Source organism: Lissotriton vulgaris, chromosome 7, assembly GCF_964263255.1.
Source record: "Lissotriton vulgaris chromosome 7, aLisVul1.2, whole genome shotgun sequence".
NCBI classification, from domain to species: Eukaryota; Metazoa; Chordata; class Amphibia; order Caudata; family Salamandridae; genus Lissotriton; species Lissotriton vulgaris.
Window position 1 is genome coordinate 1,771,912,283 of NC_141695.1, and position 26,772 is coordinate 1,771,939,054.

At 50.4% G+C, this 26,772-nt stretch overlaps 1 protein-coding gene across 2 annotated transcripts in view; it reads left to right on the plus strand.

Moving 5' to 3' along the window:
* The window catches only part of LOC147706641 (uncharacterized), a 173,455-nt gene that overhangs the window by 103,388 nt on the left and 43,295 nt on the right, over positions 1 to 26,772 (plus strand). For both annotated transcript variants that reach the window (XM_086933128.1, XM_086933127.1), the window contains exons 3-4: positions 1,469 to 2,020; positions 24,037 to 24,117. In XM_086933128.1, the coding sequence (XP_086789254.1) occupies positions 1,469 to 2,020; positions 24,037 to 24,117 (633 nt within the window). The remainder of the gene's footprint in view (positions 1 to 1,468; positions 2,021 to 24,036; positions 24,118 to 26,772) is intronic.

The following is a 26,772-nucleotide window of genomic DNA, read 5'->3' on the forward strand; positions in this document are numbered from 1 at the left end:
GCTCTTGCCATCTATGCGTGTTTTACACAATATTTACAGGCTCCACATGCCTATATGTCAAGTCCGCAAGTAATGTTGTATCAGACGGCAGTGGTGTCCACAGGGAACACCTTCAGCAGTGCTCAACAGTGTTGTTTTGTTTGTCCGCCCGCCATTTCAAGCCTCATATAATGCGTCACAGATAATCGCGCTGCACTCGAGTCTCCTAGTCCGCACACCGGGGCTGTACATTCATGCGTGAGACTTCCGGATTTTAAAGAACATGAGTCGTTTGGGGTACTCACTGGCTTGTTTCCTGCATTTAAGTGCAGTCTTACTTTCTCCCCAAGCACATATTGGTTTTCTTCCTGCTAGGGCGCTGCCATCTTGTCAAGACCATGAATCTCTTCTGGATCGTAATTTTTCCCGTTCAACAGCCGCCTCCGCATTTCTGCACAGTTCCGGCGGTCTCATCTCATGCCTGGTGCCTTCCGATGATAATATCAGTTGTTTGCTGATGTTCACATGTCCGCTAGATGCTGATTTTCATATAATTAGCACCTGCCCGGCGGAGCTGTCTCAGAAGGCAGCCATCCCGCAGTGCGGCCTCTTTTGCCCAATAGTTTATCCATTTGTTTGTGTTGTTCCAGAACTTTATCACAAATGTCTTCCCCAGGTGAAGTGGGATCAGTAGACTGAAGCAACCAATGACAGTGTGTGGAATGGGGGTTGGGCAGCCACTCACAAGGAAGAGCCAATCAGGCCATGGGGGTCCTTCTGTTGGTGGAAGAAATAGGTCTGGTGCTCCTGGGTCTTATCAGTTCTCCAACAGCGTGTATGGTCCATCGTCTTAGAAGAGAGTCAGACAAGGCTGCTGCCTCTGGTCCTCGCCAGTCTCTACATTTGTGGGCAGGTGCAGAGATCCAAGCATGAAAATGTGAAGGCTGGATATGCTGCAATGGCAGCTTGCATCCAAGTTGGAGTAAATGATCTTCATCTGATCCCTCAAATGTAAAGACACCGAATACCTTTTGGGTGGGTGTGAATGAATTCAAAGTGTTTTTCTTTTCAAGGTGCTACATCTCCATAGCAGCTGGTTTCAGGGGGAATCTACTCTTGGTTTCTGTATGTCAGATCTGAGGGTCAAAGACCACAGGACAAGCACTGGATGTGGGAAGGGGTGGACAGCTTCTCTTCACTGCAAGGAGCAGTTCATGTGGGACACAAGTAGAAGTGGAGAGAGAAAGCTCTGGCTGCTGCTGACCCTACAGAGTACGCTATAGATACAGGTGGACCACAAAACATGCACACCACCTCACATGCCTCTCTGCAACCTATTCCTACCTACGCAATCTTAGCCAATGCAATGCTCTTTGAATAACCTTGGCCTTTTGAGAAACTGCCTCTGCAAGTTGGTCATAGATGTTTTGCTCTCCTTTGACCTCACACAGTTCTCTTAGATTTGCTAACTTTTCTTTCCTCTTTCTAGCTCTACTGAGTTTTGGGATTCGAGAATCTGCAGCCCATGTGCACATCACCCTGGTCCCGCAGACACCCGTTGTGGGAGGAGAGGTTCTCTTGTCTGTTTCTTTTCATGAGCCTTTTCAGAGATTGACCTGGTACAGAGCGCCAGCACATGCCACATTTCCAGTCAACGTGATCCTGACGTACAAACTAGAAGCTTCAAAAAAGCCAACCATTGGACCAATGAATACTTCATCCTTTGGACCTTTAAATAAGACAAATATTAGACCTATACATAACCCAAACAATGGCCCTATATATAAGCCAGAGTTAGGACCTATACATAAGCCAAACTATGGACCTATATATAAGCCAGACCAAGGAACTATACATAAGCCAAATCATGGACCTATAAAAAATGCAACACCTGGACCAAAGTACACTGGCAGAGAAATGATGCTGCAGAATGGATCCCTGCGGATTACCAACCTCAGGCCAAGTGACATAGGAGATTACACGGTGCAGATGATGACGCCGGCAGGTCCACTGCAGAGCACCATGCGCCTGATGCTCTTTGGTTAGTGTTTATGGAAGCTTTACCAACCCGGCTCCTGCTTCTGAGCTGTTTCTACATGAATACTGTACTTTATTATACTCACATATTCACCCTGTCACAGTCTTTGATACACATTGACACACCACTGCTCCCTCACACTCATAAGACTAAACACCTGCTCCTCTGTGATGGGCATTGACACACCTCTGCTCCTCATACACTCAAGTCTACACACGTGTTCCTCTGTGATGGACATTGACACACCACTGCTCCCTCACACTCATAAGTCTAAACACCTGCTCCTCTGTGATGGACATTGACACACCTCTGCTCCTCACTCAAGTCTACACACCTGCACCTCTGTGATGGACATTGACACACCTCTGCTCCTCACTCAAGTCTAAACACCTGCTCCTCTGTGATGGACATTGACACACCTCTGCTCCTCACTCAAGTCTACACACCTGCTCCTCTGTGATGGACATTGACACACCTCTGCTCCTCGCTCAAGTATACACACCTGCACCTCTGTGATGGACTTTGACACACCTCTGCTCCTCATACACTCAAGTCTACACACGTGTTCCTCTGTGATGGACATTGTCACACCTCTGCTCCAGTCACAAGTCTAGACAACTGCTGCTCTGATGCACAAACGAACACACTTCTGCTCCTCTCACAAGTCTACACAACTGCTCCTCTGTTGGGGACATTATCACACCTCTGCTCCCTCACTCTCAAAAGTCTACACCCTGCTCCTCTGTGGTGGACATTGACACACTTCTCCTCCCTCACACTCACAAGTCTACACACCTTCTCCTCTGTGATGGACATTGACACACTTCTGCTCCTGTCACAAGTCTACAAACTTGCACCTCTGTGATGGGCATTGTCACACCTCTGCTCCTCACAAAAGTCTACACACCTGCTCCTCTGACATGCAAACTGACACACCTCTGCTCCTCTCACAAGTCTACACAACTGCTTCTCTGTGGTGGACATTGACACACCTCTGCTCCCTCACAAGCCTACACAACTGATTCTCTGTGGTGGACATTGACACACCTCTGCTGCCTCACAAGTCTAGACACCTGCACCTCTGTGATGGACAATGACACACCTCTGCTCCTCTCACAAGTCTACACACCTGCTTCTCTGTAGTGGACATTGACACACCTCTGCTCCTCTCACAAGTCTACACAAGTGCTCCTCTGTGAGGGACATTGACACACCTCTGCTCCTCTGTAATGGACATTGACAAACCTCTGCTCCTCTCACAAGTCTACACAACTGCTTCTCTGTGGTGGACATTGACACACCTCTGCTCCCTCACAAATCTACACAACTGCTCCTCTGTGGTGGACATTGACACACCTCTGCTCCTCTCACAAGTCTACACAAGTGCTCCTCTGTGAGGGACATTGACACACCTCTGCTCCTCTGTGATGGACATTGACAAACCTCTGCTCCCTCACAAGTCTACACACTTGCACCTCTGTGATGGACATTGACACACCTCTGCTCCCTCACAAATCTACACAACTGCTCCTCTGTGGTGGACATTGACAAACCTCTGCTCCCTCACAAGTCTACACACTTGCACCTCTGTGATGGACATTGACACACCTTTGTTCCTCTCACAAGTCTACACACCTGCTCCTATGTTCGGACATTGACACATCTCTGCTCCACTCACAAGTCTACACACCTGCTCCTCTGTGATGGACATTGACACACCTCTGCTTCTCTCACACTCAAGTCTACACACCTGTCCTTCTGTGATGGACATTGACACACCTCTCCTTCTGTCACAAGTCTACACACTTGCTCCTCTGTGATGGACATTGACACACCTCTGCTTCTGTCACAAGTCTACACACCTGCTGCTCTGTGATGAGCATTGACACAACTCTGCTTCTGTCACGAGTCTACACACCTGCCCTCTGTTCGGACATTGACACACCTCTGCTCCTCTCAAAAGTCTACACACCTGCTCCTCTGTTCGGACATTGACACACCTCTGCTCCTCTCAAAAGTCTACACACCTGTTCCTCTATGATGGACATTGACACACCTCTGCTTCTCTCACAAGTCTACACACCTGCTCCTCTGTGATGGACATTGACACAACTCTGCTTCTGTCACAAGTCTACACACCTGCTCCTCTGTGATGGACATTGACACAACTCTGCTTCTGTCAGAGTCTACACACCGGCCCTCTGATCGAACATTGACACACCTCTGCTCCTCTCACAAGTCTACACACCTGCTTCTCTGTGATGCACATTGACACAACTCTGCTTCTGTCACAAGTCTACACACCTGCTCCTCTGTGATGGACATTGACACAACTCTGCTTCTGTCAGAGTCTACACACCGGCCCTCTGTTCGGACATTGACACACCTCTGCTCCTCTCAAAAGTCTACACACCTGCTCCTCTGTTCGGACGTTGACACACCTCTGCTCCTCTCACAAGTCTACACACCTGCTTCTCTGTGATGCACATTGACACAACCCTGCTTCTGTCACAAGTCTACACACCTGCTCCTCTGCTCGGACATGGGAAACAGCCATTACAACGCAACTAAAACAACGCACTACCATTACAACAAAACTTTTACAACGCAGGATCCATTAAAACGCATGCCATTACAACGTAAGTATGGGTAGGTATTTAATTAAATTTTAACCCCTGCACCTTCCAACACTTACCCTACTATTACACCCGGCTGGAGTTAGAATAGTAATTTTAACCCCTACACTATCCAACACTTACCCTACTATTACACCCACCTGGAGTTAGAATAGTAATTTTAACCCCTGAGCTATCCAACACTTGCCCTACTATTACGCCCCCCAGGAATTAGAATAGTAATTGTAACCCCTACAGTATCCCACACTTACACTACAATTACATTCTCATTAATTAAAAAAAAATACATACCCATACTTACGTTGTAAAGGCATGCGTTGTAACAGCAGCTGCGTTGTAATAGCATGCGTTATAATTGATCCTTCTTTGTAAAAGTTTTGTTGTAATGGTATGCTTTGTGAATTATATGCGTTGTAACTTCATATATCCTTCCGACATTGACACACCTCTGCTCCTCTGACAAGGCTACACACCTGCTCCTCTGTGATGGACATTGACACACCTCTGCTCCAGTGCTTTAAATGGGAATAAAATAGTACAGGTACTCATTAAAATGCGGCGAATGGGCGGGGCTAGGGCCGGGGTTAAGAGCAAGACATGCTTATACCTATTAACTTCAGTACTAGTGGCAGCAGCTACCAAAACTGATGAGAAATGCGTTTCTATAAACAGAAAGGGTTAACTCATTACACAAAAGGAAAGCTAATTGCGGTGATGTTTTAACATTTGTTTGTTTTATGATATTTACAGTTTCCATACAGTTATATGCTGTTGCTTCGCACAATAGTATATATTCTCGAGCGTGCACACACAGAGAAAGAAACAAACAGGCGTGTGCACAAAAAGCATCAGGCACACAGGCAAACCTAAGCAGACAAAACAATCAGGTATGATTAAATCCATTTTAACCTCGTTACCTTCCTTGGCTTTCTTAATTGCAGCATCATGGGGCTGCCTGGATTTCTGTGTTTGCAACACATCAGGATGGTGAACACCGGACGTTATGTAAATGAGCCCACGCCAAAGAGTTCAGCGGGGGCTCAGCTCACCAGTCACTGCTTCAGAAGTGCCTTGACTGTCAGAGACAGGTCACCACATTGGGGCGTAGGGGCGTAGCCCCACCAGCCACATGGACCCCCATCGCGGCCGCCGCTGCAATCCTTACAATAGATTGCGAGTCAGCCGCCGGGACACACTCGGCGATTTCAGAATGCGCAAGGGGGGTGGCCTGCTGCCGCTTGAGTGACAGTACACTCAGGCTGCAGCAGACAGACCGCAGTGCGCAAGTGTAAGTTGGGTTCCAACTTTCGCAAGCATGCGCACTACAGTACCCCAGTGGGACCCTGCGGGGACTTCTCTGCCTGCCGTAGCCCGGGTTTGCAAGGGGCAACCGGGCGAGCAGCAAATGTGCCCCCCTAGCCAATCCTGGCTCTGCATGCTGCGCCAGGATTGGCTGGTCCACCGCGCAGCATCCATCATTGGATGCCGCGCGTGGGGGTGGCACACCTGGCTCACGTCACGCTGCACCCGGGTGCGACGCCTCCATTTCTCCTCGTGGGTCTGCTTTCTTCAGACTGGCATCAACCCCCAGCGAGGAGGCGGCAGGAAAGAGAAGCGGAGGTTAGTCAGAAAGAGGCATGGGTGGAGGGAAAGCTGCCACACACACCCCACTGGCAGCCCTCGAGCACGCCGGCCTCCACCACAAGGTAGGAAAATGTGTACATTTAAATGGGAGCTCCATGCAATGAAAAGTGACACATACTCAGCGATACTCTTACAACTGCATCAAGGCGCTGTGTCGGTGAGATTTACTGAAAACAGCGCATTTCCCCTTGACATTCCCGAGACTCGCATAGTGCTGTTGTTCAGTGCCGCATGTTCAGCGTTTCATGGTAGGGGTGACAACCCAGGAAAACAACGAAAACTAGAGAAAAAAAAACATACAACTAGGGGGCGAGGGAGGAGGGCATGGGAAATTTTCTCTCAAAGCGTCTTAATTCAGACCCACTCAGGCAGACGTAATCAAGGAGTGGAAAGGGAAAAAATGCATGCCAAGGCGGAGGCCGGAAGGGGGAGGCGAAATTGTTGTTGCTCGGCGTGTGTGATGAAGCAAACAGGGGAGCACCCAAGAAAAATAACAGGGGTGACGCGGGGGAAAAGAACTATAATGTTTCAGTGGGCAGGGTGGTAAGTAGGTGGAAGCTCCTGGGTAAGAAAGAGCGCGAAGGGTCGTACTTTTGACAGGTGACATATACCAGCAGAGGAGGGTGGGCGTGGCAAACGTGTGTGCTGCTGCTTTGACGCGAGTGGGGGAAAAAGCAGAGAAAGCTGTATGTCTGACCGCTGACAGGTGTATCATTCATGAAATAGGGCATCATTTTTAAACATAATTTAAAAATAAATTGGAAGTCTTCCTACTAAGGCAATAGTGGACTGCCTGCTCAGAGCAGGCAGCCTTATGCGCAAAGGGGACAGCTTGTGAGCTGGACGGGCAGGGAGCAGAGATGGCAGTGTTAAGAGGATGCAGGCGGTCGAGGTGTTAGTGTGGGGGCACAAGGAGAATAGAATATGTGCAAAGGGGGCGGTTTGTGAGCTGGAGGGGCAGGTAAAAGGGTGCATTAATCATTCAAAAGTTGTAGGTAGTGGAGGGGCTTGGTGTGAGAGCACAGGGAGGAAAGTGGATGAGCAGAGGCGAGTGAGTGTACATGTAGGTGTATAGGGGGTAGAAGCAGAGATTTGGAAATACAATTAAAGGGAAGTTCAGTCTTAAAAATAGATCAAATTTCACAGATCACAATCCATAAGCCTGACACACATGCAGGGTTTCCCAATGTATACTCCATATTGGATAATGTGAACTGAGCTCCACCAATAAATGTGTGTACTTGGCTCCCAAGTCCACTTGTAACTGAGGTTGCCTACCAGAACATCATTGGTTCAATGCTCATTTCAGAGCTTTGTGCTCAATATTGTTATTAGGGATTAATCTAGAGAATCTAGAAAATATGGTTCAAATTAATTGATTACTTCTAAAATGAGAGAGATATAGTGTTTGCCTATTGTTCTAAGGTGCGATTAGATGATGGGTAATTAAATTATGGGCTATGTTCCGTATATTACCATCATGAATTCTGTCTGAGAAACCTACTGGAACGATATGGCATGGGAATGTCTGCAATGACTTTGTTCGCTCTTAAGGTAGCCTGGTCATTTGAATATTTCTTTATGTGCCACAATGTACCTCTTTAAAGGTAATAAGTCGCCCTGGGATCTAAATGCATTTCTTTTGCAGCACTGAATATTGGAGGAGTATTTTAGACCTCTGCTGTTTACCCTGTATCTAAATCAGGATTACAGTTGGGTAAAAATCCTGAACATTTCTTTTCAGTTTTTTTATAGCACAAACATGTTAGAGGTCTTTACAATGGAACCACGTTTTATTTCACTTTTACACACAGGGGCACTGAGTGATTTGCCAAGAACCGCAGGATGTTGATCCCAGGCAAGGATTGAACCTGGTTCCCCATGTTCCAATATCACCAGCTTCAGACACTAGTCCACATCTCATACATTATGACACAGAAGCAGTGGTGTGGCAAGGGCCCCATGAGCCCTAATTCAAGCTAGGACGTTGCCCCCATTGTGCTGTAGTAAACAGCAGAAGCTTCTTAAGTGAAGTGGGCCGCGCACTGCACTGGGCCCAGTGCCCCTACACTGACTGCTTTTGCTTTGATTCGGGGTCTCCACGTTACAAAAGTGTCCCCTCAAGTTATAAATTTGACAGGAAATTGCTCTACCTTATTTGGGGTCTTCAGACATCAGTTAAAATGCAGCTGAGTCATATTGCTATATCCTTTGATAAATTAAAAGCCTGTATATCTGACTTGCCTCCACCTTTTTTAATGTATGCATTTGCTGTCTAAGTTAAAGAAGATACTTTGCTTTCCCCATGAATTGAGCATGGTTCAGGTCAGCAAGTTGACCTATGCAGACAACATCATTTTTGTCAACATCTTGCATTCTGGCCTTTAAAAGCAAATGTCTTTTGGCAATGTGAACAAAGTTTATTGGGTCTATTGCACTGAGAAATATAGAACAAGTTACACAGAATATGTTTTTAGTGAGTAATATCCAGTGGTTAATTTGATTAAGCCTGATTAACTTTTGCATGTATTGTATTCATATTTAAATAGCACTTTCCATACTCCTTGCAAGGCCTGAAACACTTTCTGGGTACACTATTTATTTACCACTTCATACCCTGGGCAAGGTCATGAAGTGCCCTGATTTGGATCACTTTCCTGAAGGCCCTTTGGAGTAGTTGGAGGGGTGTTGTTTATACTTTGGCCTGTACAGAACGTGTTAGGTTAGATGTGTCTGGTTTGAACAATATGGTGGGATCATGAGGAGCCTCATTTTTCTGTGCATATTCCTGGGGTGTAGCAGAAAGTGTGAAAATAAATACCACGAGGCATGCAGGGGCTTACCAACTTTAGTATGAACAGTACCAAAGTAGGGAACTTGTCATTTGCTAAAAGTGTTGGTGCCCCTGAGTACATGGAGTCCACTCAGTTGCATCAAAAATCCTAACCAGTGGAGAGCCACCACAGGATTACTAAATACAGCCCGGCCAGGAAGGACAGAGGTGCTGACATGTGAGACACAGATACGCTTAAAAAAGAGGCTAAACATGTGGCCTCCCCTCCTCATTGGAGGCTCAAGAGAAGCTAGTGAGGAGGGGGAGAGGAAGAGGAAGGCAGAGGTTTTGGGCAAAACATCCCATGAATAACTAGAGACACCACAGTAGTAGCTCTGCGGGGCAATTCAGGAGCTGTAATGGTACAACCCAGGGCACATTGGAGATACCGCAGAAGAGGGATAGGTCCACCCAGAGGTGGCAGAGGCTGATTACAAATGAGTGCCTCATGCACCACAGTACTGGAACATGGAGTGTGTGGAAGTAGTTCTGGGAAGGAAATGGTGCTTGGATTTAAGGTGGCGAAGGTAAGGCATGGTGGCAAGAGTAAGGCGGGGGGTTTGGACAAAGGCCCTTCCCATCCTATGACCCTACAGCCGCAAACAGGAATGATGCTACAGGAAGACATCATTAACCTCTCCACCTGTTACCTGGATGGCCTGAAAGGAGAGATTAAGTGGAGTTGTTTTCCTTAATGAAGTCAGTCAGATTGACAGAGAGCCCTCTCACATTCAGCTCATCCAGGAATAAGCCATTTAAAATGGCTCTATAGTCTGTAAAATGTTTGAAATCTGAGGCACAGCTCTGCAGCATGTACTTAGACTCTGCATAAACAGAATAGTAGTGGAATCTGAAGAATAGTCCGGCAGAGCTAGCCTATGTTTGTGGTCCCAGTAGTGAAATAGCAGCAGGCGGCAGCACAGAAGGTTAATGTGCCTGCTGCAAAAAACATGTACATGATGCAGATCACAAAATGCATATGATGTAAATAGGTCAGTGAGTTACTGCTTTGTCACAGAGATCCCAACTGCTGTGCAACAGGTGTGTCACTGTCCATCACAGAGGAGCAGGTGTGTAGACTTGTGAGAGGAGCAGAGGTGTGTCAATGTCCATCACAGAGGAGCAGGTGTGTAGACTTGTGAGAGGAGCAGAGGTGTGTCAATGTCCATCACAGAGGAGCAGGTGTGTAGACTTGTGAGAGGAGCAGAGGTGTGTCAATGTCCATCACAGAGGAGCAGGTGTGTAGACTTGTGAGAGGAGCAGAGGTGTGTCAATGTCCATCACAGAGGAGCAGGTGTGTAGACTTGTGAGAGGAGCAGAGGTGTGTCAATGTCCATCACAGAGGAGCAGGTGTGTAGACTTGTGAGAGGAGCAGAGGTGTGTCAATGTCCATCACAGAGGAGCAGGTGTGTAGACTTGTGAGAGGAGCAGAGGTGTGTCAATGTCCATCACAGAGGAGCAGGTGTGTAGACTTGTGAGAGGAGCAGAGGTGTGTCAATGTCCATCACAGAGGAGCAGGTGTGTAGACTTGTGAGAGGAGCAGAGGTGTGTCAATGTCCATCACAGAGAAGCAGGTGTGTAGACTTGTGAGAGGAGCAGAGGTGTGTCAATGTCCATCACAGAGGAGCAGGTGTGTAGACTTGTGAGAGGAGCAGAGGTGTGTCAATGTCCATCACAGAGGAGCAGGTGTGTAGACTTGTGAGAGGAGCAGAGGTGTGTCAATGTCCATCACAGAGGAGCAGGTGTGTAGACTTGTGAGAGGAGCAGAGGTGTGTCAATGTCCATCACAGAGAAGCAGGTGTGTAGACTTGTGAGAGGAGCAGGGGTGTGTCACTGTCCATCACAGAGGAGCAGGTGTGTAGATTTGTGCGGGGATGCCCGTTTTGCTGTTGCGTGCTGTGGGGGGCCCAAGACCACAAATACCAGAGTCCTAAGCAGTTTGCAGTCGCCAACGTCACTCCACCGCACCAGGAGGCACTACAGAATCAGGCACGTTTCCTGTTTTTAAACTCAGGCGCTATAACGGATGAACACCACAACTTTGGCTCTCCGACACTACAAGCCGAATCAAACACTGAAGCGAGCACCGGGGTCCGGAATACGGGCCTTCATTGAATAAATCCAATGGAATACCAACTGGCCCAGGAGCCCTCCTACCTTTACTATTAACGATGGCTTTTCGGACCTCCCCTTCAATGAAGGTAAGGGTATGGCATACCGGATTCAACTGCGCCGAGGCATCAACAGCACTAAAGTGGGTGGAGCACAGGCCAGCATAACGCGTCACCCAAGTCTCAGCTGAAATATGGACGGTCACTTTATCGGCTGGAAGGATGGGAGATACGACAGACCGCACTGCTCCCCAGAAGGCGTGGTAGGGTAGAGAACGGCAAGCACCCACTATGGATTCCCCACTTCTCCTCCTTCAGGGCCGACTTTCTTGTTTTCATGGCTGCTTATGCAGTTTCCTGCTTTCCTTGCTCATAGTCGGGTCTCTGGGGTTATGCGTCAAGGCCCTGCGTAGGGTCTTATTGTCTTCTCTGCAGTCATTATCAAACCATGAATGTACTTGTTGACGTGACTGGGACTCTGGTCTAGAAAGCAGAATTCTGATCTTATCTAAAAGAGTTGCGAAACTAGATAAGATGCAGGCCGGGACACGTGGCGTGCAATCGCAGCTATGCACCAGGGCAGAACTATCAGACATCACCTGGGATGCTGTTCATGCTCGCTGAACGCCATACCACCCTGCTCCTGCATCCTTAGGAGTTAATACGCGAGCAGGTAAAGGCGTGGGCATTTGTCCCATCTATGGCAGCACTATTTTTACAAAGATCGGATTGTGGCCACTGTAGGAATGAACAAGGACCTCACAGTCCTTAATGAGGGGAGACATGCTCCAGGTGGCAAATATATAATCAATAATGCTTCCTGCACCTCATCCTACAAAGGCAGGAATATGTTGATCAGTAAATCTGGGAACTTTATTAACCAGACCCCATTCTGTCAAATAAGAGAATAAAACCCGCCCCCTTGCACCCATCACGGTACGGTCCAGCTTGTGGGAAATTGGATCAAAGGCAGTTGGGGAAAGAGGTGGAGGGTGCCCCAATTTTGCATTAAAATCCCCCGCCACGAGCAACTTAAGGGGCCAATCCACTCGAGCCTCTCTCTCCACACGCAAATCAATCAGCCCAATGAGGCCTTGAAAGTCACCTTTGGACGAAAAATTATTATTATAAAAGAGTATCAAATATAACTGACGAGTATCTTTCCAAAGAAGACAAAAGGCCCGCGCCTTCCCCTGTTCCTGAAATAACTGTACATCCGACCTACAATGTCCGCTTTAAACTAGTTATACAAAAAAACGGAGGCTCTGGCAGCACACCATTACGTCAATTATTGATCCATAAACAGTAAAGATCAGATTAATAGATCCTTCGGTATATATCCCTGTGCTAAGAGTGGATAAGACACAACAATATTGATCTGAAACAGAAATCCAGAAAGCTCCTTGTTCATGCTGTTCAGCAGTCTTTATTCATGTTGTGAAAAAAATGTTTTAAAACATTCCCAGCACACGATAGCCGACACGTGTTTCATCTTTTGCTAGACTTTCTCAAGGCTTAAACGTCGGAATCAACAGGCCAGAATCGAAAACAGGTCGTGTCTGTTCTTGCGTAACAAAATATGTGCAAGAACCCCAGTCAGGATATTTGTATAACCAGCTCGGCTCAAAGTGTCCCAAAACGTCACAAGCAAGATGTTAATATCCGACACTGGCTCTGGCAGGTCCAATGTATTTCAGAGCTGGATGTAGCCAACCATCGGATGTATGACGTTACAACGCATACTTTTACCACGCATACCATTACAACGCGGCATTTACAACGAATACCGTTACAACGCATAGCGCTTAGAGGTGCTGGATAGTGGTAAGTATAATTTTATATTCCAACTCCAGTCCCCGTGGACACTAGGGAAGGTGTTGGATATAAAATTAGACTTATTCCCTATCCTAGAGCGCCCCTCAGCGCAATGCGTTGTAATGGTATGGGTGGTAATGCCTGCGTTGTAATGGTAGTGCGTGGTAAAAACTTCATTGTAACAGTTGTATACCCCAACCATCGGGCCACTGAAATGGGTCAACGCTGTGCCTCTAAGTATTGATAACACAGTCTGTTCCTATAACACCCAATCTTTTCCAAATCCGACTGTCCACATTATAACTGAGTCGTAACTAGTCAGTGGATCTTCATTTGCGATCCTACTGTGTGTGATCTGTCACCATATACACAATAATTTCTTCGACAGTCTCCTCTTGTAAGTTCCTTCTACCGCGACCCTTAAGATGCAACCATAGTACATTGCAACCATCAAAATTGTAGTGTGTCTGCGGATCCATGTATCTCCACAGTCAAGAGAGGAATCGATGTCCGCTTTAAACCAGGCCGACAGACCCCCTTTAGCTCTGCCCGATATGATGGAATAGCGGGCAGGCTAAACACATTAACCCGTCAAATACAATGGGGCAGATTTATGAGGCCCTTGCGCCACGTTTACGCCGCTGTTGAGTCACGCAAGGCGGCGTAAACGTGGCACATCCTACGAACGATTTACAACGTGACGCATCTAAGCAGATGCGTTACGTTGTAAAGCCCTGCACCGCTTGTGGGCGTTCCGGCGCAGGGTGGAAGTTCCGGGGCAGGTGCGCCTCGCAAAAGTGGCTGAGTGAAATCTATGAGATTTCACTCAGTCACTTTTAAGCCAATGCTGCGTCAAAAGCCTGCGCCTGCTTGAAGCAGGCGTAGGGCTTGACGCAGCATTGTTAAAATGGGGCACCCCCGAGCCTTGCTGGAGCTGCGTCGCGCTTGCGACGCAACTCCAGCAATGCGACACATTTCCGGCACAGATGCGTCACTCATCTGTGCCGTTTTTGCACCATGGTGCGCCGCATTATAAATGCGGCGCACCATGGCTGGCGGAGCTGTGGCGCACTGTGGCACATGTTAACTGGCGCATCCCTGGGGATGCGCCAGTTAACATAAATCTGCCCCAATATATTTGCTCTCCCAAGTTTCTTGCATATAGCCCATATCGTAAGTCATGATGAAGGATCGCCATTCATCCAATGAGATCTTTGAAGCTAGACCCGCTATGTTCCAACTCAAAAATGTCAAGCATGCATTATCAATTGAACCTTCGTCATGCATGACATGTGCTCGCACACGCCCCTAAAGGGGAAGGGGTCTGTGAAGGACCAATGGGCGACTGGACAACCGAAGTTGAACTCACTGGCGCCTCCTCGACATTCGCAGTACAGGATCCTACTCACACTTGGGAGAAGGTAATCTTTGTTAGTGCGCAGAACTGAGGCTATAAGGAGTCCCACCCTTCTCCATTGATCCTAGAACAGTGGGCGGACCATCCTGTCGGGAAGTGGATGGCATTTGGGCAACAGACACCGAATTATTACATTTCCTGTCCACCTCCTGGGAACCGGAGCAGACAAGGTCCTGCCTAAACCGTCAATCAATATCTTCCAGCCCAACCAGCGGGGCAAATCCATTGGTCAATTGGAGTAATGATATGGGGGGAGGGGCCTGGATGACACAGAGACATGGGGAACAAAACTACCAGGAGTAGAGGATTCTTTCGCAAGGTGCTGATAAAAAAACAAGTGGGACTATCTTAATCGGGCTGGTTTTAACCATTCCAATGCTTGCTTTATACAGTATTCCCTGGACAACCGTCGGGTTACGGAAGTTAACCATAATGACGTCTCTGCTGTTTCCACTGCCCCTGCCCCCAGTGCCGCCCACCCGTCTTGCCATCAAGATCTCTTTAGTCCCAGTTGCCTGAGACGTTGTTATCCAGCCATTGGATGGATTTGTTCATTAGGCCCCTGGTGGTTTCCATATTGTCTTCTGTGAGCCTAGGGACGTTTGTCAATGCAACGACGTACGGGGTAGATGCTGGGGGAAGGTCTATCACGGGTACAGAGGCCTGGTTTGGGGCACAGGCTACCCGTTGTTTAGCAGGATGGGTTACTGGTAAATTGTCATGTGGATGTAATACAACCTTGCTCTTAATGGGGATAGTAGGGGAAAAATCAGAGGCCAAATACCAAGTTCAAATGGAAGTCCAGGAATCTAGCGGCTTCACCGGTTTGGTTTCAAGTATTGCTAAACTTTCAAGGATAGGGAGAATAGTTGAATCCAAGAGGTCACCTAAACATTTGACCAGTTTGCACAAGGTATTTTCATTAACCGCAACCAAACCCCCAAACAGGTCTTTGTTGGACAGGCCACATGAAGGGCCGCTCTCCCCCGGCCCGACCAGGCCCGAGCCCAGTCACACAAGTACCACCCACCACCACTGCACGTCCTCCGTCCCCTCAGGGACCTCTGCCTTCGAACATATCGACCTCGTGGGCCCGATCCACTGCTGGCCCGCGCGCCTCCGGGACGCCATCTTGGACACTCCACCACGAGGCCGCCTGGCCCCCGATCGACCTCAACCCTGGGCCTAGCCAGGCCTCAGACATCCCGGCACCACCATCCACCCAGGAGGTGAGCGGGCTACTTGGTAAGTCAATGGGAGAAAGAGGTGTCGATGGCTCTCCCCCGCCAAGTGCCGCTCGGCCATCGCCTCCTCGGGCGCTGGCTCCACCGCCCTGCTGGGTGTCGGGACACCCTCATCCCGGACCTCCCGACCTCCAGGTGCGAGGGTCCGGACATCAAAGAACATCAGCCCTATAACTGGGGCAGCCCAGAGCAGGAGGGCAGTTGTATCTTGGAGTCGAGAGACGCAAAGAAGAACTCATCCTTGACGGACTACTGGCGCTGCCGTAGCTCTGCCTCGTGCACCTTCGTCTTGCCTGCCGGCGCTGCCGCAACCTTCGTAACCTTCCAAATCCTTCATCGTCGTCGGGACCTGCTGGCGTGGCCGCGGACCGTTTGCAACCATCATCTCATCGGGAACTGCTGGCTCCGCCGCGGACCGTCGTTTCCTTCGTCCATCTCGGGACCTGCTGGCTCCGCCGCGGCCCGATCATCTAGAACGCCGAGCTCGAGGATTGAGAGCTATTTCCACTTTCTGGTAACAAGACTGTCCCGCTACCCTTTTCCCAAACCAGAGACCAGAATCGAGGGGACCCCTGAGTCCAGACCTCCTTGTACAAATCCATCGTACTTAAAGAATTGCCTATAAAGTATCGTTGAACCTTACTCTTGTGTGGTGTCCGTCTGTGGGGGGGAAGTTACTTGTCTGTACGATCGCTGGAGACGGCTCTCCCCGGAGACCTCTCCCCTTATCCTCGGCCGACCCTCCCGGTCCGTCTAACATTGGTGGCCAGCGGCGCGATCCGAATCACCGCATAATCGTACAGAGAGTAGCTCACCCCACGACGAAATCGCGATGACGACTAAAGAAAGCGGAGCAACCGAGAAATTCCAGATGGAGAAATTGGACGAGTACAGCCATCGATGCCAACGAGTCGGCCACTATGCAAACGACCCAAATTGCCCACAGTACCAGAGCCCAAGACCCCGCCAGGTGGCTGCTGCTGCCCTGGGGGAAGAACAGATCTCCGAGGAGCAAGAAGAATATGAGCAAGAGCATCAGGAATGGGAGCCAGCCGCCATGGCTCTAGCCTGCCTAGGGGGGAAGGACATGGTCCCGCGGGTCCCCCTACCCGCTAACACCCAGAAGTACAGCCAATGGGTGAGCATCAATGGACGCCGGGCCGAAGCCCTTCGTGACACCGGGGCCAGTGTAACAGCCGTCCGCTGTCACCTGGTGACCCAAGAACAGTATCTGCCGAACATTCTCTGCCCTGTACGTTCAGCCGATAACTCAGAAAGCCTGTGTCGAATGGCCTGCGTCCCCTTTGAGTGGGGAGGGGTCTCCGGCATGTTGAAGGTAACGGTCCGAGACGATGCCCCCGTAGACTGCCTCCTGGGGAATGACCTTGAAAGCTCTCCGTGGGCAGCCGTAGAACGAAGAGAACACCTGGGGATGTTGGGCGTCCCGGACTGGGCGTGTGTCACCACCCGGTCCATGGCCGCCCGTGCCAACCCCCGCCCAGAGGAACCCGAATGGCCGGCGCCGCCGCCTCCGGTCGCCCCGGCCGAAACCACTGACCGTGACGCCCCCCCAGAACCAGCTCACTCTCCAGACCTCGCTAACCTCGACCAGTGGCCCCAAGAGGGGGGGCCCACGCAAGAACAATTTCGCCAAGAGCAGAAGACCTGTCCCTCCCTCGAGGGACTCCGCCAGCAAGCGCTCGCCCAAAGCGCAGGGGATACCTCCGGAACACACCGGATCTACTGGGACAATGATCTGCTTTACAGTGAGCAAAGAATCGCGGAGCTGGGAGCCAGCCGAGTACTAGTGGTGCCCCTCCGTTTTAGAGACTTTCTACTAAACCTGGCCCACGATGTCCCCCTGGCGGGACACCTGGGTCAAGATAAAACCTACAATCGTCTGGTGACCCACTTCTACTGGCCCAAAATGAGGAACGATGTACACCAGCATTGCCGATCTTGCCCCACATGCCAAGCCAGTGGAAAGAGCGGCCGCAAACTAAAAGCCCCCCTGCAACCGTTTCCCATGGTCACCACCCCGTTCGAGAGAGTCGGGATCGACATCGTGGGGCCCCTGGACCCACGTACAAAACAAGGCCATCGATTCATCCTGGTGCTAGTGGACCACGCCACCCGCTACCCCGAGGCTGTTCCCCTGCGAACTGTGACAGCCCCGGTAGTCGGCCGGGCCCTAATGGGGATCTTCTCCCGTGTGGGCTTCCCCCGAGAAGTCGTCAGCGACAGAGGCACGAACTTTATTTCTAAATATATGAAGTCCCTCTGGCAACAATGCGGGGTTACCTACCGATTCACGACCCCCTATCACCCTCAAGGAAACGGACTCGTTGAGCGGTTCAACCGCACGCTCAAAGGGATGATCGGGGGGTTGGAAGAGCCCCTCCGTCGCCAGTGGGATGTGCTGCTGCCATGCCTCCTCTTCGCATATCGAGAGGTCCCCCAGAAGTCCCTGGGCTTCAGCCCGTTTGAACTGCTGTATGGACACCCAGTACGGGGGCAGCTCAGCCTCGTCAAGGAAGGCTGGGAGATGCCCCCTCTCAAGAACCCACCAGATGTCTTCCGGTACCTCCTAACCCTCCGCAACCAGACCCGGCGGTTCAGAGAGCTGGCAAAAGCCAACCTAGAGGCCAGTCAAGAGGACATGAAAAAATGGTATGACCGGAATGCCTCCTCCATCGAATTTGAACCTGGGCAACAGGTATGGGTGATGTCCCCCATCGAACCCTGCGCCCTGCAAGACAAGTGGACGGGGCCCTTCAAAGTAGTCGAGCGCAAGGGTCCTGCCACCTATCTCATCGACATGGAATCTTCCCGGAACCCCCTCCGGGTCCTCCACGCTAACAGACTGAAACTCCACTTTGTGCGTTCCGAACTCAGCCTCCTGATGGCCACAGACAATGGGGCTGAAGAAGACTCCGAGCCCCTCCCTGACCTCCTACGGACTCGGGAGAAAGACGGCTCCGTGGACGGGGTCCGACTCTCAGAGGCCCTCACCCAAGAGCAACGCCAGGAGTGTCGGGCCCTCCTATCGCAGTTCGCCAGCCTGTTCTCCCTCACCCCCGGTGTCACTTCCTGGTGTGTGCACGATGTGGACACGGGGGACAGCCCCCCTATCCGCCACCGGGCCTACCGCGTGCCAGATCGGGTACGAGCCTGCGTCCAGGAAGAGGTAACAAAAATGCTCACGCTCGGGGTCATCGAGCCCTCAGACAGCCCCTGGGCCAGCCCTGTAGTACTGGTCCCCAAAGCGGCCGCACCAGGCACCACACCGGAACTCCGGTTCTGCGTTGACTACCGGGGCTTGAATGCGGTCACCCGAACAGACGCACATCCCATCCCCCGGGCAGATGAACTGATTGACCGCATGGGAGCTGCCCGCTACCTCAGTATTTTCGACCTGACGGCGGGCTACTGGCAAATCGGCCTCACACCCCGGGCCCAAGAACGTTCTGCCTTTTCCACCCCCGATGGCCATTACCATTTCAAAGTCATGCCCTTCGGCATGAAGAATGCCCCCGCAACCTTTCAGCGGCTCGTCAATCAGGTCCTGGCGGGGCTCGAAGGGTTCAGCGCTGCCTACCTAGACGACATCGCTGTATACAGCCACCAGTGGCCCGAGCACCTCCACCACCTCCGAGCCGTGCTACAAGCCCTTCAGCAGGCTGGCCTCACGATCAAGGCCAGCAAATGTCAAATTGGTCAAGGGTCTGTAACCTACCTCGGACACCAGGTGGGAAGCGGCCTGGTGGCCCCTCTGCAGCTCAAAATTGCCGCCATCCAGTCCTGGCAGCCCCCCATCACCCAGACCGAGGTACGAGCCTTCCTGGGCCTCACGGGCTATTACCGAAGGTTTGTGAAAGACTATGGTACTATAGTGGGCCCCCTCACAGAACTTACGTCCAAAAATCAACCCAAGAAAGTCAACTGGACCGCCGATTGTCAAACAGCATTCGAGCAATTGAAAGCCGCCATGTGTTCCGCCCCTGTGCTCCAGGCCCCCGACTACAGCAGGGAGTTCGTCGTCCAGACGGATGCCTCCGACCATGGCATTGGGGCAGTCCTGTCTCAAGTAAACACCGAGGGCCTTGATCAGCCAGTGGCCTTCATCAGCAGACGACTCCTACCACGAGAACAACGCTGGAGCACCATAGAGCGGGAGGCCTTCGCAGTGGTATGGGCCCTCAAGAAGCTCCGGCCCTACCTCTTTGGCACACACTTTCGGGTACAGACCGACCACCGACCCCTGCAGTGGCTGATGCAGATGCGGGGAGAAAACCCGAAGTTACTACGTTGGTCCATCTCCCTACAAGGGATGGACTTCACCGTTGAACACCGGCCTGGGCCAGATCACGCCAACGCAGATGGCCTGTCCCGGTTTTTCCACCTCGACGAGGAGAGTCCCCAAGAGGATGGGTAACTCTCCCCGCCTTCAGCTGGGGGGGACGCATGTTGGACAGGCCACATGAAGGGCCGCTCTCCCCCGGCCCGACCAGGCCCGAGCCCAGTCACACAAGTACCACCCACCACCACTGCACGTCCTCCGTCCCCTCAGGGACCTCTGCCTTCGAACATATCGACCTCGTGGGCCCGATCCACTGCTGGCCCGCGCGCCTCCGGGACGCCATCTTGGACACTCCACCACGAGGCCGCCTGGCCCCCGATCGACCTCAACCCTGGGCCTAGCCAGGCCTCAAACATCCCGGCACCACCATCCACCCAGGAGGTGAGCGGGCTACTTGGTAAGTCAATGGGAGAAAGAGGTGTCGATGGCTCTCCCCCGCCAAGTGCCGCTCGGCCATCGCCTCCTCGGGCGCTGGCTCCACCCCCCTGCTGGGTGTCGGGACACCCTCATCCCGGACCTCCCGACCTCCAGGTGCGAGGGTCCGGACATCAAAGAACATCAGCCCTATAACTGGGGCAGCCCAGAGCAGGAGGGCAGTTGTATCTTGGAGTCGAGAGACGCAAAGAAGAACTCATCCTTGACGGACTACTGGCGCTGCCGTAGCTCTGCCTCGTGCACCTTCGTCTTGCCTGCCGGCGCTGCCGCAACCTTCGTAACCTTCCAAATCCTTCATCGTCGTCGGGACCTGCTGGCGTGGCCGTGGACCGTTTGCAACCATCATCTCATCGGGACCTGCTGGCTCCGCCGCGGACCGTCGTTTCCTTCGTCCATCTCGGGACCTGCTGGCTCCGCCGCGGCCCGATCATCTAGAACGCCGAGCTCGAGGATTGAGAGCTATTTCCACTTTCTGGTAACAAGACTGTCCCGCTACCCTTTTCCCAAACCAGAGACCAGAATCAAGGGGACCCCTGAGTCCAGACCTCCTTGTACAAATCCATCGTACTTAAAGAATTGCCTATAAAGTATCGTTGAACCTTACTCTTGTGTGGTGTCCGTCTGTGGGGGGGAAGTTACTTGTCTGTACGATCGCTGGAGACGGCTCTCCCCGGAGACCTCTCCCCTTATCCTCGGCCGACCCTCCCGGTCCGTCTAACAGTCTTCATCTGCAGCCTTATTACGCGAGACAATTTTGCTGGTAGTGGCAGAGTTTCTAGGCTCGTCGATTTGGTAATTTTCCGCCTGCGCTTAGCTCTTGGGCCACTCTCCCCTTCAGAGTCACAAAACTGGTCGCCAACGTCTATGCTTGTTGGACCGGGCACAGACTTCCTGCCTGGTGTAAACCCTACGTAATCTAGGTTGTCACCCACATTATGAACCAGTGCTACAGAACAAACCTGGCCCCATGGAGCTACAGTTGGGCTTCTTACCACCGGTACACCCTGTGGTGAGAGCAGCTCACAACAGCTTTGGTCAGTAGGTATAGGAGTGATCTTTTCAGTTGTGAGGGAAAGACAACGCTCTACCAGCCGAATCTCATTTGAAACCATGTCCACAGCCCGGGTTCGGTAGTTGTCAATTGTTGAGTGTGTGCGGGAGGAGGTATCATACTGGGGACGCTTGGGGCACCCTTTCTCTTGCCCATTCTGGAGCCTAGTTAAGAAAAAAGAAAGGACGTTGACCAAAAAACAGGAACAAAGTAGGCCAAATAGGCAAGCATAGGCTAAACCGGGCAAGCACATTCAGCCACAGCTCTCAAGGCGTCCGTATGAGGAGAAAAAACAGTACCTTGGTCCGTGGTCCATAGTGGCTACAGTAGAGAACAGCAACAGACCTTAGAGGTGTGGCCCAGCCCAGCCTTTTCCGGGTTTTGACAAGCACAGGTGGACACGCCCTTTGCCCACGTGCGTCCCGTGCTGCGGGACCCTCAGTGATTTTGTAGCGCCTCCTGGCGCAGTGGCGTGGCGTTGGCGGCAACAAGCTGCTTAGGACCCTGGTCCTTGTGGTCTTGAGACCCCCAGAGCAGGCAACAGCAGGCCTTACGGCTAGAGCGGTTGACCTCGAAACTGGAGAACAGGGTTTGAGTCTCGGCAGCGACGCTCAACATCCTGTGATTCTGGGCAAATCACATAATCTCGCCATCCCTAACAAAAATGAATGTGTCCTCAGGTAACAAAACTCGTGCTCATGTAAAGCGCTCTGATACCTGATGTCTCGGGTCTAGGGTCTAGAGCTATATAAAAAAAAAAGCAAAACGGGCATCCCCTCACAAGTCTACACACCTGCTTCTCTGTGATGGACATTGACACACTTCTGCTACTTTCACACTCACAAGCCTACATGCCTGCTCCGCTGTGATGCACCTTGACTCACCTCTGCTCCTTTCACACTCACTAGTCTACACATTTGTTCCTCTGTGATGTACCGTGACACACCTCTCATTCTCTCACATTTACAAGTCTACACACCTGTGTCTCTGTAATGTGCCTTGACACATCTCTGGCCCTTTCCCAAGTCTACACACTTGCGCCTTAACATACCTCTGGTCCTCCCATACTCACAAATGTACACACCTGCACCACTGATATACACTGTGACACACCTCTCATTCTCCCACACTCACAAGTCTACACAACTGATTCTCTGTGATAAACCTTGACACACTTCTGTTCCTCTCACACATCTGCACACCTGCTCCTCTTTGATGCAACTTGACACACCTTTAGTTCTCTCACACTCATAAATGTACACACCTGATTCTCTGTAATGGATATTGGCACACTACTGCTCTTTAACTCTCACAAGACTACACAACTGCTTATCTGAGATGGAAAATGATACACCTCTCCCTCTCCCACTCTGAAAAAATCTACACACCTGCTCCTCTGTGATGCACCTTGACACACCTTTAGTCCTCTCACACTCATAAATGTACACACCTGCTTCTCTGTAATGGACATTGACACACCCCTGCTCTCTAACTCTCACAAGTCTACACAACTGCTTATCTGAGGTGGACAATGACACACCTCTCCCACACTTAAAACTCTACTCACCTGCTCCTCTGTGATGCACCTTGACACACCTCTGCTCCTCCTACTCTTTCCCACCTACACTAAGGGGCATATTTTCAACAAAATGGTGGAGTGCGGTGTTAAGCGACAATTGGTAATGCCGCGCTCCGACATTAAAAAAACGCAGGGATGTGCCACATTCACAATAATACGGCATAGCCCTGTATTTCCCCTAGCGCTGGTGCTAAATTTAGCTGCCCAGCGCCAACGCAGGCGCCCTTGCACCAGAGTGCAAGGGCGCCTGCGTTGCAGGGAATGATTGTTCATGTGCAGGAAAGTGTCCCTTCCTGCACATAAACAATCACTAATGACGATGTATAACTTCTATGTCTGCTGCAGGATGCGGCACACATAGAAGTTGTAACTCATCATCATTTAATGATTGTGTATGTGCAGAAAGAGGCACTTTCCTATACATGAACAATAACTAATGGCAATGTGCTCTTTCTATGTGTGCTGCATTCTGTAGCAAACATAGAAACAGCAACATTGAGGAGAAATTAATAATTTCTCCTCGTTACAACAGTTTGAGACCAGGTTTTTTCTGGTCCTATTTTTTGCGCTGGCCCATATTTATGCCAGTCTTGTAAATAGGGGGCAACGTAAAAAATCAATGGATGTTGTGATGGGACGCCCACTGCAACTCATATTGCCCACCCCTTTCACACTAAATGCTGCCTGAATAGGGGCATTATTTACAAGGCGTGTTAAGCCATTTTAAGTAGCTTAACGCTGCCTTGTATATAAAGCAATGGGGCTATTGCCACTAAAACGTCAAAATAGGTGTTTTTCGAGTGGCGATAATCCCTTGTATATATACACACCTGCTCCTTGTCCTCTCTGGATCCTGAATCCATTCTCCACTAACGTCTGGTTCCTTTTTAACAGACAAGCGCCCTTCAAAATCAACGAGTCGACCAAGACTTGACCGGACAATATCACCGAGTGCTCTGCACACCAGGGACAAAGGTATTTTTAATGATTTATTTTTACTTTTTTGATTTAAGAGCATGAATGGACAACATGGCCAGCAGAGATCTTTTCAAATAACTTGACATACCAGTATAATCAGTCCTTAATTTTGTTTAAAATAAGTGCAGCTGCCCAGAATATTTTTCAGCAGGCTGCTGCTCACTTTCCTCCTGAAATACCCACCTTCCTAGTGGAATGCCCACTGCCTCAGCTGACACTGCCCACTCCTCTTACTGGTGGCGCACACTTAGGGCCTGATTGAAAAAGGAAACATTTAATCTTTTACGTATATTAAAAAAAAATGTGCATTCACAAACTATGAGCTAATAGTAAATTTACAACCGCGAAGACTCCGCAGTCGGGGAAGAAAACTCCACACAGAATAAAAATCGCACAGGTAGTTTGTGAATACAAATAAAAACTATAAACGTACATGGCCAGATGTACCACCATATTTTGCGGTTACAAACGGGAAAGCAGCCCATTTGTGACTGAAAAAGCGGTCTGCCCCATGTACAAACCCTATTTTGCAACTTGTTATTAGGAAGGGACGTGCCAAGGGCGTCCATTCCCAATAGCGAGTCTCACTTAAATGTATGATTGTTTTGCGACAGCGATTGTGATCGCAGAACACTTGCAGTTTATCACCTACTGCAAGTGGGTGATAAGCAACTCGCAAATGTGAAGGGGTCCCCAGGGGAGCCCTTACCCTTGTGAGTGTGTTTGGTTTTTTTTTAAGAGCAGGCTGCGGTCCCACGGACCACTGTCTACTCTTAAAAATGAAACTGAAACATTTCATTTTTCTTTTTTAAATGCATCCCGCTTCCTTTGAGGAAAACAGACTATTAAAAAAACAGCTTTATTTAAAAAGCAGTCACAGACATGGTGGTCTGCTAACCCCAGCAGGTCTCCATCCCTGGGAGTGCTAGACATTCCTAATGAGGTCACAATTTGCACCTGCCCAATGAATATTAATGAGGCACGCAATTTGCAACCCCTCAGGAATCACGAACAGTGCCTGAGACCCTGTTGAAAAAGTCACTCATTGCGAGTCGGAAAATGATGCAATGTGCGACTTAAAATGGATAGGGTTTGTACATCTGGCCCTAAGTTTACTATTGAGAATCTGTCCCCTAATTAACAAGCCCACTATTCTGAAGGGAGGGATCAGTTGGGCTAAGGTAAGGAAAATAGAGGGTGCAATTGTGCACTTTTTAGCCCAATCTTCATTTATAGTGCCTAAAAACCCATGATAGGGGGGCATGGCCTGGGAGACCAAGATGGTGGACATACTGATTTGAGCTTCCTGCCACCGATCCAGCTTCTGCTGAAGTCCCAGGGGCTGAAGCAGCTCCCTCCTCAGAATGGAGTCTCCTGCCCCTGAGAGCAGCCCCCTTGGACCCGACAACAACCGTGTGGTGCTAGGAACCAGACAATAACCTTGCAAGTCCTGAAAAGTCCAGACTGAATCTCTACGGTCTGCAATGACTTTTATTTAGCCCAGTGGCACAGCAGTGGGGCGCGGACCCGCTGGGAGCTGTTAGGGCCCATGCCTGGTGATCAGCCTCCAAATAAGGGCCTTGTGGTAGTTGAACTCCCTCGTCTCAGAGCAGGGGCCACTCAACACCTGGGCAAGGTAGCCAGTGGGCTGAGCTCTAATCTCGACAAAGAGCCCCTCCTTCACTACTCTGGGTAGTGTTTGTGCTCTCTCTCTGCTGGCTCTGCGCAGTGTTTCAGTTCTGTGTGCAGTGTCCATGCTCCCTCTGCTGGCTCTGGGCAGTTTTACAATTTGGGGTTCAGTGTTTGTGGCTCAGTGCAGTGTTACAGTTCTGCTTTTAGTGTTTGTGCTCCCTCTGTGGGCTCTCTGCAGTGTTATAGTTCTCAGTGTTGAATTTGTTCTCCATCTGCTGGCTCAGTGCAGTGTCACAGTTGTCTGAGTTTTGTTCTTGGCTCTGCACAGTGTTACAGTTCTGTTAGCAGTTGTTGTGTTCCTTCTGCTGGCTCTGTGCAGTGTTACAGTTCTCTGTGTAGTGTTCATGTTCCCTCTGCTGGCTCTGCGCAGTGTTACAGTTCTCTGTGTAGTGTTTGTGCTCCATCTGCTGGCACTGCGCAGTGTTACAGTTCTCTGTGTAGTGTTCATGTTCCCTCTGCTGGCTCTGTGCAGTATTACAGTTCTTTGTGTAGTGTTTGTGCTCCATCTGCTGGCACTGCGCAGTGTTACAGTTCTCTGTGTAGTGTTCGTGTTCCCTCTGCTGGCTCAGTGTAGTGATACAGTTCTCTGTGTAGTGTTCGTGTTCCCTCTGCTGGCTCTGCACAGTGTTACAGTTCTTTGTGTAGTGTTCGTGTTCCCTCTGCTGGCTCTGCGCAGTGTTACAGTTCTCTGTGTAGTGTTCGTGTTCCCTCTGCTGGCTCTGCGCAGTGTTACAGTTCTCTGTGTAGTGTTCGTGTTCCCTCTGCTGGCTCTGCGCAGTGTTACAGTTTTCTGTGTAGTGTTCGTGTTCCCTCTGCTGGCTCTGCGCAGTGTTACAGTTCTCTGTGTAGTGTTCGTGTTCCCTCTGCTGGCTCTGCGCAGTGTTACAGTTCTCTGTGTAGTGTTCGTGTTCCCTCTGCTGGCTCTGCGCAGTGTTACAGTTCTCTGTGTAGTGTTCGTGT